At 46.8% G+C, this 13,810-nt stretch overlaps 1 protein-coding gene across 2 annotated transcripts in view; it reads left to right on the top strand.

Annotated features, from left to right (window-relative positions):
• The window catches only part of PFAS (phosphoribosylformylglycinamidine synthase), a 47,283-nt gene that overhangs the window by 14,405 nt on the left and 19,068 nt on the right, over nucleotides 1-13,810 (top strand). For both annotated transcript variants that reach the window (XM_082195735.1, XM_082195734.1), the window contains exons 12-22: nucleotides 576-649; nucleotides 1,215-1,371; nucleotides 2,572-2,633; nucleotides 3,415-3,576; nucleotides 4,659-4,784; nucleotides 5,978-6,109; nucleotides 6,243-6,473; nucleotides 7,949-8,129; nucleotides 9,131-9,214; nucleotides 9,960-10,115; nucleotides 11,414-11,533. In XM_082195735.1, coding sequence (XP_082051861.1) covers nucleotides 576-649; nucleotides 1,215-1,371; nucleotides 2,572-2,633; nucleotides 3,415-3,576; nucleotides 4,659-4,784; nucleotides 5,978-6,109; nucleotides 6,243-6,473; nucleotides 7,949-8,129; nucleotides 9,131-9,214; nucleotides 9,960-10,115; nucleotides 11,414-11,533 — 1,485 coding nt within the window. The remainder of the gene's footprint in view (nucleotides 1-575; nucleotides 650-1,214; nucleotides 1,372-2,571; nucleotides 2,634-3,414; nucleotides 3,577-4,658; nucleotides 4,785-5,977; nucleotides 6,110-6,242; nucleotides 6,474-7,948; nucleotides 8,130-9,130; nucleotides 9,215-9,959; nucleotides 10,116-11,413; nucleotides 11,534-13,810) is intronic.

The following is a 13,810-nucleotide window of genomic DNA, read 5'->3' as shown; positions in this document are numbered from 1 at the left end:
CCTTCAGCGCTGATGCATTTGCTCATGCAAAAATGATTCATTGATCGATTGACAACGATGAATTTACCACTCTATTATTATTATTATTAGTAGTAGTAGTAGTATTTATTAAACTTATTAGTCGCTTTTTTAAAAAAAGACGTAGCTTAAAGGGACTTACAAAAAGAATTGGGGGGCCATCACTGAAAAGTCCAGTTCTTGCGTTCTTTGAACTTCCCATGAATGGGGCACCTGGAGAAGGGTCTCAGATGATGATGACTGCAGGAACCAGGTCAGTTCATAATAATAAGTGCTTGCTTATTTTGCAAAAATGTGTTATGGTACCTCTGTTGAGCTTGGGGAAGTTAAAGAGCTGCTGAAGCATTTGCTGCTGTGGAAATCCCACCCTCCCATCACTTGCATTTTGATATTTTACTAGATGCTCCCAAGGAGTCATGAGGACTAGAGCCTTTTTTTTAAAAAAAGAAAACAAATCACAGTTGAGATTCTCAGAATATTGAATTTGGACCAGATGTTAGATTCTTTCTTTCTTTCCAACTGTACAATTGCGACTCAAGTTCCCATTTCCTTCTCAGGTATGAATGTCGTGAAGGTTGGAGGCCCCGTCTATCGAATTGGTGTTGGGGGAGGAGCTGCTTCCTCCATCCAGGTAAGTTGGGCGTTGCCTTCTGCTCCTCACCTTTGCAGGTGAAGGTAGCATCTCCCTATCAAAGCCTTAAGGCGAAGGTTCGGAGATGCAGGTACCTTTTAGGAGTCCTGGGCAGCAGAGATGTAGCAAGGTGGGTGCGGTTTGCCCCGGGTGTCAGCTCCCGGGGGTGTGTGTGTGACAAAATGCTGTGTGACACTCAACGTCTGTGAGAGACGCTGTGGCATGTGCAGGCTTCCTTCTGATGAAACTGTCCACCCACCGGCTCTACCTCAGCTATAAAAAGCTCAATAACTTTGGCTCTGCAAAAAAAATATGAAATAAAGTCAAACCATTTTTGCAGGCAAAAAATAAATCCCAATGTGCGGGGTGGGGTGTTACAAGCAATTTTCCGGCCCGGGTACCACGTGACCTTGCTATGCCACTGCTGGGCAGCAGGCAATGATGGCCCTGCTTATTGGCCTCATTCCTTGGCCTTCTTCTTAATTGGCGATTGCCCGTTGCCGACAAAGCTACCGCTTCCCTCCGCGAAGCCCTTCACACCTGCAAATGCTCCCCATGTGCGCAGGTGCAAGGGGACAACGCCAGCGAACTGGATTTTGGGGCGGTGCAACGTGGCGATGCTGAGATGGAGCAGAAGATGAACCGGGTGTTGCGAGGGTGCGTGGAGAACGGGGAAGGCAATCCCATCTGCAGCCTGCACGACCAGGGCGCTGGAGGCAACGGTGAGCGGCTTGGAGAAGGCTTTTGGGAACGTGGCTATAGACTGAACCATGTGTGCTCTCCCTTTTCCCCCTCCTGAGTGGTTTGATTTGGGTCACATGCCGCAGCTGAAGAGCATTTGGACCTTACGGTGAAGGGGAAGCTTGCAGGATGAAGAGCAGAACGGTTTCTAGTGGTTCAGATGTACAGGATATTCCTTTGTGATGTTGGGGGACCAACCAGGGAAGGGCTGTAGCTGAGAGGTAAAACCCCCTGCTTCGCATGCAGAAGGTCGCAAGTTCAATCCCCGGCATCTCTGGGTAGGACTAGCGATGTCCCTTTGCCTGAAACCCTGGAGAGTTGTCACAACAGTTCTGAGCTAGCTAGACCAAGGATGTGACCGAGCTAGATGGATCAAAGTACGGACTCGGCAGAAGGCAGTTTCCTGTGTCCCTACGTCCCTAAATGTCCCATTTGACCACAAAGGTTATGGGATGACCTTAAGACAAACCACCCCCTGTATCATAGCCGACTTCACTATAAGAATTATATACCTGCTTGGTACATTAACTGGCTCATTGGCCTAAGGGTTTGATTCTTGCTTTGGGTGCAAGAGGTCCTAGGGTCAAATCCTGCTTTCTGGTTTCCCACAGGTCTCTTAATTGGCCACTGTGAGAACAGGATGCTGGATTTGATTGGCTAGCAGGCTCTTCTTATGTTTACATTGCTACAAAGATATTATGTTAACTAAGCGGCAGTAAATGATTTGTGAATAGCAATGGTTTTGTGGCCTAGGAAGAGGAAATGGAAGATGAGAAGGTTGTCTTTGGCCATCAGGGGTTCCCCCAGGGAATGTATGGCTGTGGTTAACCATTCCCTCCACCTCCAAAGATAGAGATGGTCAACTCTACCTGGCTGGATAAGGACAATGTTCTTCAACCTTGGGTCTGCAGATGTTGTTGGACTACAATTCCTATCATTCCTGATCTTTAATGTTATCTATCAGGGGTCGGTGGCAGTTGTAGTCCAGCAGTATCTGAAGACCCAAGGTTGAAGAACATGAGATAAGAATGTTTTGAGCTGAGTGCGAACAGTAGGCCATTGACGGTTGCTTTTCTGGGTGAGAATAAGTTTGGAAGAATTATAGTAGCTGCTACTTTCAAGGATGTGTGTGTGTGTGTGTGTGTGTGGCCTCCAAAGAAACTCTTTGCTTTCTGTTTTAGGGAATGTGCTGAAGGAACTGAGCGAGCCAGCCGGGGCTGTCATCTACGCAAGCCGCTTCCAGGTCTGTTTCTCATTTGTGACTTTCCTACAGACACCAAGCTCTTTGTCTTCTGGTCTGCTGTCCTTTATGTCTATCGATTACTTCCCCATAGATGTTTCCCTGTTCCTAAATGCACAGAGCAGGGAGCAGTAGATTTAAAAACAAACCCATGCAAACAAAAATCTTGGAAAATCCCAAATTAAATCCACATCTGGGTGGAGAAATTCAGACTTGAAGGCTAGAGGTGGCCCTCCAGATATACCGTATTTTTTGCTCTATAAGACTCACTTTTTCCCTCCTAAAAACTAATATGAAATGTGTGTGCATCTTATGGAGTGAATGCAGGCTGCACAGCTATCCCAGAAGCCAGAACAGCAAGAGGGATTGCTACTTTCACTGCGTAGCAATCGCAATCCCTCTTGCTGTTCTGGCTTCTGAGATTCATTTTTTTTTTCTTGTTTTCCTCCTCCAAAAACTTGTGATCTGGTGTGTCTTGTGGTCTGGTGCGTCTTATAGAGTGAAAAATACGGTATTTGTCTGGGCTGCATCTTCTCTTTCCCACCCGGTACGTCTGGCTTAGCACCCTCCTTGAGTGTTTGCCTGGCTGGAATGTGCCCGTGAATTCTTACAGCATATATAAAAACATAGTAAAACATCAAGCTTTCTGATACAGGATTGCCTAAAAGTTATGTAGTTCTTTATCTCCTTGGCATTTGAAGGGAGGGTGCCACCGCCAAGAAGGCCCTCTGCCTTCTCAGTCAGTTCTTCGTCCCTCAGTTTCTCTCTATCTTCCTTTTCCCAGCTAGGAGACCCCACGCTGAGCGTTCTGGAGATCTGGGGTGCTGAGTACCAAGAATCCAATGCCCTCTTGCTACGCCCGCGCCATGCAGATTTCCTGCGACGCCTTGCCCGCCGTGAGAGGTGCCCTGTCGACTTCGTGGGCAAGATCAGTGGCGATGGACGGGTAAGACAGCAGAAGCAGGGGAAGGGGTGGAGAGAATGGCTGAAACAAACCATGCAGACTGCCTTGATGTGGGAAAACCATGGGCGTTATTTGGACATAACAATAAACTACACTAGTGGCCAAAATTGTGGAAACCTTTTGGGAAAAGTTTGTTTCTGAGGTTTGATGGCTCATAACACCACTTTATAAAAAAATAATGCCTTAAAATTATATATCAATGGAGAGATAATTTAATGAAGAACGCAATGCAACAAGGTTTGTTCAATTGTCTGTATTCTATAAAAAGTTATAGCCAAATAACCAGAAAAAGGAAGCACAACGTGCTTAGGTTGATATGCAGTACCTTTCCTTCATTTGAATGTAGCCAGTGAGCAGGAGTGTTTAGAGAGCCAATCAGGTGTTATGAGCAATCAAACCTCGGAAATACACTTTCCCCAAAAGGTTTCCACAATTCTGGCCACTAGTGTCCAGTTGTGGGAACTAGCTGCAGCCGAGAATCTTGGGGTCCTGTATTTCTTCCCCTCCTTCTCCGGTGAGTGGGAGTTTTGAAGCTTCCGCTTCCATTTTTCATGGACGTAGTTTAGCATTCTGTTCAAACCTTGACTTCATATATATATATATACAGTGGTACCTCGGGTTACGTACGGTGCTTAATTCGTTCCGGAGGTCTGTTCTTAACCTGAAACTGTTCTTAACCTGAAGCACCACTTTAGCTAATGGGGCCTCCTGCTGCCACTGCACCTCCCCCACCCGATTTCTGTTCTTATCCTGAAGCAAAGTTCTTAAGCTGAGGTAATATTTCTGGGTTAGCGGAGTCTGTAACCTGAAGCGTATGTAACCCAAGGTACCACTGGAGCGAGAGAGAGAGAGAGAGAGCTAGATTTTAGGAGTGCAAACCTTCACTGTGATGGTCGGTTTTCTGCTTCTGGTGTGGGGCAGACATTGTTTGGGCCTGGGAAACTGGGGAGAGGTTAAAGTTGAGTGCCAAAATCCAAGAAGGGAGAGAAGGGATTGGGAAGCTTTGAAGGCTGAACAGTTTGGGAAGCGGCTGGTCTGTAAAAGTGGCTCCTCTTCCTCGACAGATTGTGCTAGTTGACGACACAAAGGTCCCGGCGAGTGACGTGGAGCTGGAGAAGGGGCAGGTTGGAGGGAGAGCCACACCTGTGAACTTGATGCTGGAATGGGTTCTTGGCAAGATGCCACGCAAGGTATGGCACACCTGTGTGTGTGTGTCCTCCCCCTGCCCTGCCACCCCCAAAGAAAAATCTTGGTAAAACATCTGTTTAAAGGTGTCCCAGTAGACCAAGGGTGGAGGAACCTGTGGCCTTCCAGACGCTGAACTACGGCTCCCATCTTCCCTGACCACTGGCCAGGCTGCCTGTGGACTGATGGGAGTCGGAGTCCAACAACATCTGGATGGCCACAGGTTGCCCCCCTCCTGCAGTAGATCTTGATGCTTTGGAGCTGGGCATGTTTAGTCTGGAGAAGAGGAGGTTAAGGGGTGATATGATAGCCATGTTCAAATATATAAAAGGATGTCACATAGGGGAGGGAGAAAGGTTGTTTTCTGCTGCTCCAGAGAAGCGGACACGGAGCAATGGATCCAAACTACAAGAAAGAAGATTCCACCTAAACATTAGGAAGAACTTCCTGACAGTAAGAGCTGTTCGACAGTGGAATTTGCTGCCAAGGAGTGTGGTGGAGTCTCCTTCTCTGGAGGTCTTTAAGCAGAGGCTTGACAACCATATGTCAGGAGTGCTCTGATGGTGTTTCCTGCTTGGCAGGGGGTTGGACTTGATGGCCCTTGTGGTCTCTTCCAACTCTATGATTCTATGAATCTGTGATACTATTATTATTTATTAAAGTTGTATACCGCCCTTCATTCGTAGATTTCAGGGCCGTTCACAGCATAAAAACGTGAGACAAAAACACAAAATACATAATACAAAAGGAAAAGCAAAACAAACCAATCTCTCTCCCACAAACACATTTGAAAAGCCATAGACTGTTAATCAGCCAAATGCTTGGTTGAAGAGAAATGTTTTTTGCCTGGCGCCTAAAGATTTATAGTGAAGGCGCCAGGTGAGCCGCCACAGAAAAAGCCCATTCTCGTGTCACCACCCTCCCATCCCTTCTCTAAAATGCTCTGGCTTGGATTCCAATATCCTGTGTCCATTATTGTTAATTCCTTCAGCTGGTTAGGATCTGTCCCTTTTATACTTATTGGACGAATATTTTCAGGAACTTTGTTCTTTTGTATTTGATATAGAGTTGTTGTTTTCATTTAAAAAAATGTGTTCTCAAGCCGTTTTGCGGACTTGTCAGTTGCTTTGAGACATTTTCTTAGTGGTGAGGACGTGTCATAAATGAACAAACAATGGTGATGATTTCTGCCAACCAGGAATTTGTTTTGAATCATGTACACCGAGACCTCAGGCCTCTGTCGCTTCCCCGTGGCCTTAGTGTGTCGGACGCCCTCCAGCGTGTGCTCAGGCTCCCATCCGTGGCAAGCAAGCGCTACTTGACCAACAAGGTAAATGCCTCACAGATTTGCGCCTCTGGGTTCTTTTAACCCAGCCATCTTTTTTAAAAATGGAGGGAAGGTATCTTTTCTGCTGATTTGTTTTTCTCCTCTTTTCCCCTCTGCCCTTCTCCCTCTGGTACAGGTCGATCGCTCAGTGACTGGCCTGGTGGCTCAACAACAGTGCGTCGGCCCCCTTCACACCCCACTGGCGGACGTTGCCGTGGTGGCCCTCTCCCCTTTTGAGACGGTGGGAGGAGCCACGGCCATTGGGGAGCAGCCTATCAAAGGGCTCATTGACCCTGCAGCTGGTGCCCGATTGTCTGTGGCAGAGGCCCTCACCAATTTGGTCTTCGCTCGGGTTACTGACCTTAAGGTGAGGCAGTCCGCACCCCACCCCATCCCACCCCTGACATTTCCCCTTCTTGCCTTAATACAGTGGTGCCTCGCAAGACGAAATTAATTCGTTCCGCGAGTTTTTTCGTCTAGCGAATTTTTCGTCTTGCGAAGCACGGTGTCGGAAAAGTTTTGGAAAAGCTTCAAAAATCACCAAAAACCTCAAAAAAGGCTACTACACCGCGTTCTATGAGTTGCTCCTCGAAGTCAAGTCACAACTGTATTAACGGTGTTAAGAAAAAGGAAACAAACTTGCAAAAAACGCAAGACGTTTTCGTCTTGCGAAGCAAGCCCATAGGGAAATTCGTCTTGCGAAGCAGCTCAAAAACCACAAAACCCTTTCGTCCAGCGAGTTTTTCGTCTTGCGAGGCATTCGTCTTGCGGGGCACCACTGTACAGTGGTACCTCAGGTTACAGATGCTTCAGGTTACAGACTCCACTAATCCAGAAATATTACCTCGGGTTAAGAACTTTGCTTCAGGATGAGAACAGAAATCGCGTGGCACGAAGAACAGACTTCTGGAATGAATTAAGTCCTTAACCTGAGGTACCACTGTATCTCAGTTTTCCCTCCTCTCAGTTTATCCAAGGTGGACTAGGCTGAGAGAGGGTGACTAGCTTTTCACTCTGCAAAAGTCTTCTCAATGCCCTCATTTTACTAGAAACTGTGGTATTTTGTGGTGTTTTTAGTTTTAAGAAAGGCTGCTTTCATTATATAATTTTGTGCAATAACCAACATGGCTGCTGATTGGTTTTCTTTACTACTTATCATATTACTTTATTTTATGTTGCACACTAGCCTAAAGGGGCCAGGAAATGTTAATATCTGTTAATCTGGCCAACCTGAGGCCCTGCAAATGTTTTTGTGCTGCAACTCCCATTTGCGCCATACTGGCTGGGAGTTGTAGTCTACAACATCTCAGGAGAGTGGGCAGGGGAGCAGGTTGGCAAAGATGTGTTAAATCTTAATAATACACAAACACTCAGATAATGGGTTGCCTCTGATTGGGCTGGGTGATATATCAACATATTGTCCCAAACCGGTTTGAAGTCCATATCGGTTTCGTAATTTTTGCCCTGGCGAATCGCGAATCGTGATGTGTGTGTTATGTAAACATTTTTAAATGGGGGAAACCGTGAAGCCAGCCAATGCCTCTTCACAGCGCCATCCTTATTCCAGACATGGTGATATATCAGTATATCGTGGTGTTTAGCTTGGTGACATATCACGATGTTGAAAACCAGATATCGCCCAGCCCTAGTCTCTGATCATATTCTGTGTAGGACCCTCACTGAAATCAACACATTTCTCTTATGAAACCTCTAAGCGGTTTAAATATAAAACATTAATTTGTGTGCTAGAGTTGGAGGCTAGCCGTACGGGCAACCACCTCCTTCCCACTGTTGCCTAACCTCTCTGTATATGTGGCGGCGGCAACATTTGTGTCCTTCCAGGATGTGAAATGCAGCGGGAATTGGATGTGGGCAGCCAAGTTGCCTGGCGAGGGGGCTGCCTTGGCGGAGGCCTGCCGGGCCATGTGCTCTGTGATGGGTGAGCTGGGCGTGGCTGTGGACGGCGGAAAGGACTCCCTCAGCATGGCAGCCCGCGTTGGCACGGAGACCGTTAAGGCACCTGGTGAGGAACAGAAAAGCTGCCAAGGGATATCGTGGTCGCCCCCTCCCTCCAAAATAAAAATGCTCTCCTCAAATTCAGAGGGTTCTTTTATCTGAGGATCTGAGGCTTGCTTTGTCCTTTTTTTTTTTTTTTTTGCATTTTCAACTCCTCCCTTGCCCTTTTCATATTTTTGTTGCCTTTCCAAGCCATCTCTGCTACTTATTTTGGAAGGAGCGGCTTCTGATAGGCATTCAGACAACCTTTAAGATATTGTAACCAAATTTCGCCGGATGATTCCTGAGCTCAAGGAGCAGATATTCATCGGCGTTTAGATAAAATTGCAAGCCCTTTTGAATAAAAGTAGTGAACTTAACATTTTGAAACTGCACCAGTTTAACTGCTGACTTCAAAATTGCAGATTTCTTTAAAAAAATATCTTAGCACTTCTGAGCAATGCCAGGTATGAGGTTGCTAGTGTGCTTGCGCTATATATATATATATGTGTGTGTGTGTGTGTGTGTGTGTGTGTCTGTGTGTCTCTCTCTGTGTGTGTGTTTCGCATATGTGCACAGATGCACAAACATTTTCCAAATCAACTGAATGTGGATTGTAACTATAGAGGCATAAACTCAAGTCTGCAGAAACACTTTAGAAAGGGAGAGAAAAAGGTTAGGCTCTAGCTTTGTCTAGTCTCCCGGGAAATAGATCTCCCCGCTCCTTGGGCCGATGGGACATTCTGTCAAAAACACAGGAGCTAGAGGCAGCTTCTAAGTTTTCCCTGTGGTTGCACCTTGTCAAACAAGCTCAGAAAAAATCCCCTGTGGCTGCTTGACTTTTGGTCCCCCTGGACAGGGAGAAGAAGGGTGTTGCTATTTCCTAACAAGCTGTTCTCCAGGCACCTTGTAGCTTGACTGCAGGCGACTTTGTATGTTTTCCTAGCTCTCAATAAATGTGCTTTAACACTCTGCATATTTTCTCCATTTCCAACTCTTCTCCCTCCACCTTTATCCTCCTTTTCCCAGGAACACTTGTCATCTCAGCTTATGCTGTCTGTCCAGATATCACTGCTACGGTGACCCCTGACCTCAAATGTCCAGATGGAAAAGGTAAAGTCAAGAGCTGATGAGAAGAACATCTTTCTGCCACTCTTGCCATCTTCTCCTACCTCACCACTGTGGCACATCACACCCTTTGAGAGCCACTGCTTTAGGGAATGACGTGTAGAATATTTGCTAATATGGTAGAACCTTGGTTCTCGAACGGCTTAGTTGACAGACAAATCAGCTCCCAAATGCCAAAAACCCGGAAGTAAGTGTTCTGGTTTTTGAACATTTTTCGGAAGCCAAACATTTGACGCAGCTTCCGCTTGAGTGCAGGAAGCTCATGTTGCCAACTGAAAGCCGCGCCTTGGTTTTCAAACGGTTTCAGGAGTCGAACGAACTGCAGTGTTTTGTCTATTTTAGCTATTCCAGAGGGTGTGATGTCAAGCATCTAGTGTAAAATTTTGGGCTTCTTTTCCATTCCGTCGCAATTACTGCTTAAGATCAGATATGAGACCAATTCTTTTGGCAACGGATCTACATTGGCATAATCAAAAATATTCAGTAACATCCCGTTCAGACAAGAAGCAATGGCTTTTTTAGTAGTATTTAACATATCTGTCAAAATCAAATTCCAAAAACACTGCACCAACTTGCCTTCCCACCATAAAGGATAGTATGTACTAAGTGCTGACAACAATTAGATCTCTCCCCCCCCCCGACCCCTTTTTGTAGGTGTTTTGCAGTGGAGAGAGAAAAAACCAAGACAGTCATTTTGTCCTCTTTGCTGATTTCTTGGGCATTTTTTCAGGGACCCTTCTTCACGTGGCAATCTGTCCTGATCGGCACCGCCTGGGGGGCAGTGCTCTGGCCCAGTGTTTCTCTCAGCTGGGGGATGTTTCACCAGACCTGGATAACCCCAGCACCCTTGTTTCCTGTTTCCAAGTCACCCAGAGTCTGCTACAAGGTAAGCATGCGTTGAACGAGGACGGGGTCACCCCTGGCCTGCCCACCCCCACCCCCAGACCCAGCGCTGCTGGTCCCAGTCCCTGGTACGACATACCTAAATATTTGCTTATAATTCCCCATTGGGTAAAGGCACTCTAAACACACCTAAATGAAAGGCAAGCACTCCACCTCTGAGCCATGGCAGAAGGCAGGAGGAAGGTGGAAAGAAGAAGCAGGTCCCTTATACTTCTGTGATGGGAAAGAGGATCTGGGAGGGCAACCTTGTGCATCAAGGTAATCTGAATTCTGCACCAAAGAAAAAGGAATACTCTGTGACCCGGGTAAACTGAGCACAAGTGCATTTATGTGCTTATTAATGCATTTTTAATCTTTTGTTGGAAGCCAACCAAAGTGGCTGGAAAAACCCAGCCAGATGGGCAGGGTCTAAATAATAAATTATTTTTTTTATTATTTTGCATAATTAATCCTGCTTCTGTTTGCCATAAGGAAGGGGCAATTTGTAGAATTTGTACAGTGGTGCCCCACAAGACGGAAAACTCGCTAGACGGAAAACTCGCTAGACGAAAGAGTTTTCCGTTTTGGAGGTGCTTCGCAAAACGAATCTCCTATGGGCTTGCTTCACAAGACGAAAATGTCTTGCGAGTTCCTGCAGGTTTCCCCCCCCCCTTTTTCTAAGCCGCTAAGCTGCTTATCAGCTGATCCGATAAGCCGCTAATAGCGCTAATCCGCTAATCCGTCAATGGGCTTGCTTCGCAAGTCAAAAAAACCGCTAGACGAAGAGAATCACAGAACGGATTCTTTTCGTCTTGCGAGGCACCACTGTACTGTTAAAACGGAAAGGGGTCAAACCATTGCAAGAGGTTTTGACATTTTGGGAGGTTAGATAGTTACAATGGAATGGTTTTGGGAGTAGGGTGCACATATTCCATTCCATTGTAACTATCTAACCTAACCTATTCCATTGTAACTATCTAACCTATCTATATTATTACTTTGTCAAAAATAAAAATAAAATCAAGGGGTAACAAGGGGTAACAAGTTTTGCAGGGCAATGAAGTCAAGCTTTTGCAGATCCCACTCTGACCTCGCCTAGCGTTGTGTACAAGCCAGCTTCCTATCCATACTAGAAACGTGCTTTTCAAATTAAATAAAAGATGAGGTTCTCAGGATTGCAGAAGCTGCTGCTCCAGTAGCAAAGTCTCTCTTCTGTGTGTTTTTAAAAAGCTGAGGACAGTACTCAGTCACACAAACAATTTTCTTCTGCCACACAGATGAATTTCTTTCTCTCTCCCACAGACGCAGTGATTTCCGCAGGGCATGATGTGAGCGACGGTGGCCTCTTGACTTGCATGCTAGAAATGGCCTTTGCCGGGAACTGTGGTGCCCACATCGAACTGGGGGCGCCTGGAGTCAATGGTCAGTGAGTTAGGGAGAAGAGGAGTTGTGGCATGGGAGTTTGAGGGTGGCACTGAGCTTGGGTTGCTGTCAGAGATTGGCTGATTTGGAACAAGATATTCAGTGGGGAGAGAGAGAGCATCAAAGGGAAGTCCTTGGCAAATGAATGTGCTGGGCAGGGGTAGCTGGGATAGTGCCTTGAGATCAAAGCATGAGCGGGAGAGTTGGTCAGGGGTAGAAAAGAAGGATGCTTTTGAATTATGGTGCTGGAGGAGACTCTTGAGAGTCCCATGGTCTGCAAGAAGATCAAACCTATCCATTCTGAAGGAAATCAGCCCTGAGTGCTCACTGGAAGGACAGATCCTGAAGCTGAGGCTCCAATACTTTGGCCACCTCATGAGAAGAGAAGACTCCCTGGAAAAGACCCTGATGAGACATGAATAAACAACAACAACAAAGCAGGGCATGGAGAACATTGGGCGGAGAAGGATGAAAAGGTTTCCTTGACCTGGATCTGAGAATGCAGCGGCAGCTGCTGTCCATTGGGTCTGATGGGGTGGAAAGCTGGGAGCTGACAGTAGGTGGCGCCAGAGCCCAGAGCAGGCAGAGCCAATTCTGTTCCCATCTGCCTCCCTGTTGAGTTCTGCAAGAAGCAACACTAAGACAAAGGAGGAGGCACTGGTAGTCATTGCAGGCCATAGGTGTAGCAGCAATTGGCATTCAGAGAGGCCTTGGAACCTGGAAGTGGTATATATCAGCCATCCTGACTAGCAGTCACCGGTAGCCTTATGCTCCCTGAAATTTACAAAACTCATTTTGTAAAAGCCGTCTGAATTGATGGCTGTTGCCACTTCTTGTGGCTATAGTGAATCACGTCCTTTGACTATCAGACTCTGGCCCAAGATATCTTTGATGCCTAGGGCAAAGGACAAGATGGCGCTCCCTTCCACGTTCAGAAAGATCGAGAGCTGATTCAGACTTCAGCTCCAGCAACAAGAGAGCAGCACCACATCTAAGGGTTGCTGGCTGGGTTAGGGGGTACAATGCTCTCCTGATTTTGAGGGGAACAGCCAATGAGGTACTGCTGCCACCCCTCAGCTTCTGCCGCCTGAGGCGGTTTCCTCCCTTTGTCCTATGGTCGCGCTGGCCCTATTTGACTAGGCATTGTGTCTCTTCTGAATCTTCCAGCATTCAGCTCCTGTCAGGGTGCTGCCAGCAGCTCCCGGCTGGTTGCCCAGGAAAGTATAAAGATAAGGAAAAGTTTCTTACAGTCCTTTTTTTATTTCAATCTTTACAGAGAGAGATTATAGAATCCAGCCTCTTGGATAATGGCATTGACCTGAGTGAATCTCTATCCTCCCGTCTCTCCCACCTCCTCTTTCATCATCATAATCATCACCTCTACGGGTGCCTCTGTTTTTGAGCTCTTTGCTCTCCTACTTTTAAGGCTCGCCAGGTTCTGGGCGATGGAGGGTCTGGAATGCTTTCTAATGACAACGTGTCAGCCAGGTGTTGCTCTGGCTCTCCCATGATTTCCCAGCTTTCCTCCTCATCTGCCTCTGAGCTGCGGCCTTCCACAAACCTCTGCTGTAAATCTAAACTGTCTTCCTCTTCCTCCTCCCTGGAAGGGTCAGGATGGGGAGGTAGTCTTCACCATTCCTCCTTTGCCCAGTCCCTGGCAGTTCCATTGTCCTCTATAATGTCCTGGCCTCTTTACTTGCCTTCCCCCCCCTTAAATTAACTAGCACCCTTCCCTGCAACCTTCTGTAGCCTTATTGGAGTTCACCAATTGGGTCTGCGTTGCTCCGGGACAGGAGGAAGGAAGTAAAAATGACACCGAGTTGGTTCAAAGAAAGAGTTTATTCTGCTCTCCGGATAGCAGAAGGCACTTGCGTGATCCAGTCTACAGCAAGTCCAAAGAAATGACAGGCTTCATGCAGTTTATATATCCTCCAGGCACCCTCTCACTCCTCCCCTAGGAGCCCAACCACGTTGGCGTACGTACACAGGTTGACATCACATATGTTCCTGCTCTGGTACTCTCAACCATAAAAGGATCTTCCTTCCTGTACTTCTGACCATAAAAGGATATTCCTGTTCCTACTCCTATCTTGGAGCAAGAGGTCACTACTTCCGAGAACATGCTCTGGCGTTAGTCCCAGACTTGGGTCTCTGCGTCATTTGTGGTCAGGACATAAGATATGTCTGTGTCTGTTCTACTGGTAAAGTCAAGGCCAGTCTTGCTGTCAAACTGATAAGGGAGAGAGCTGTGTTCTCGTTTTGCATTTGCTCAACAGC

This window comes from Podarcis vaucheri (assembly GCF_965113315.1).
Source record: "Podarcis vaucheri genome assembly, chromosome: 13".
NCBI classification, from domain to species: domain Eukaryota; kingdom Metazoa; phylum Chordata; class Lepidosauria; order Squamata; family Lacertidae; genus Podarcis; species Podarcis vaucheri.
The sequence above is the reverse complement of the archived record's forward strand: the minus strand, read 5'-3'. Positions and strand labels throughout refer to the sequence as shown.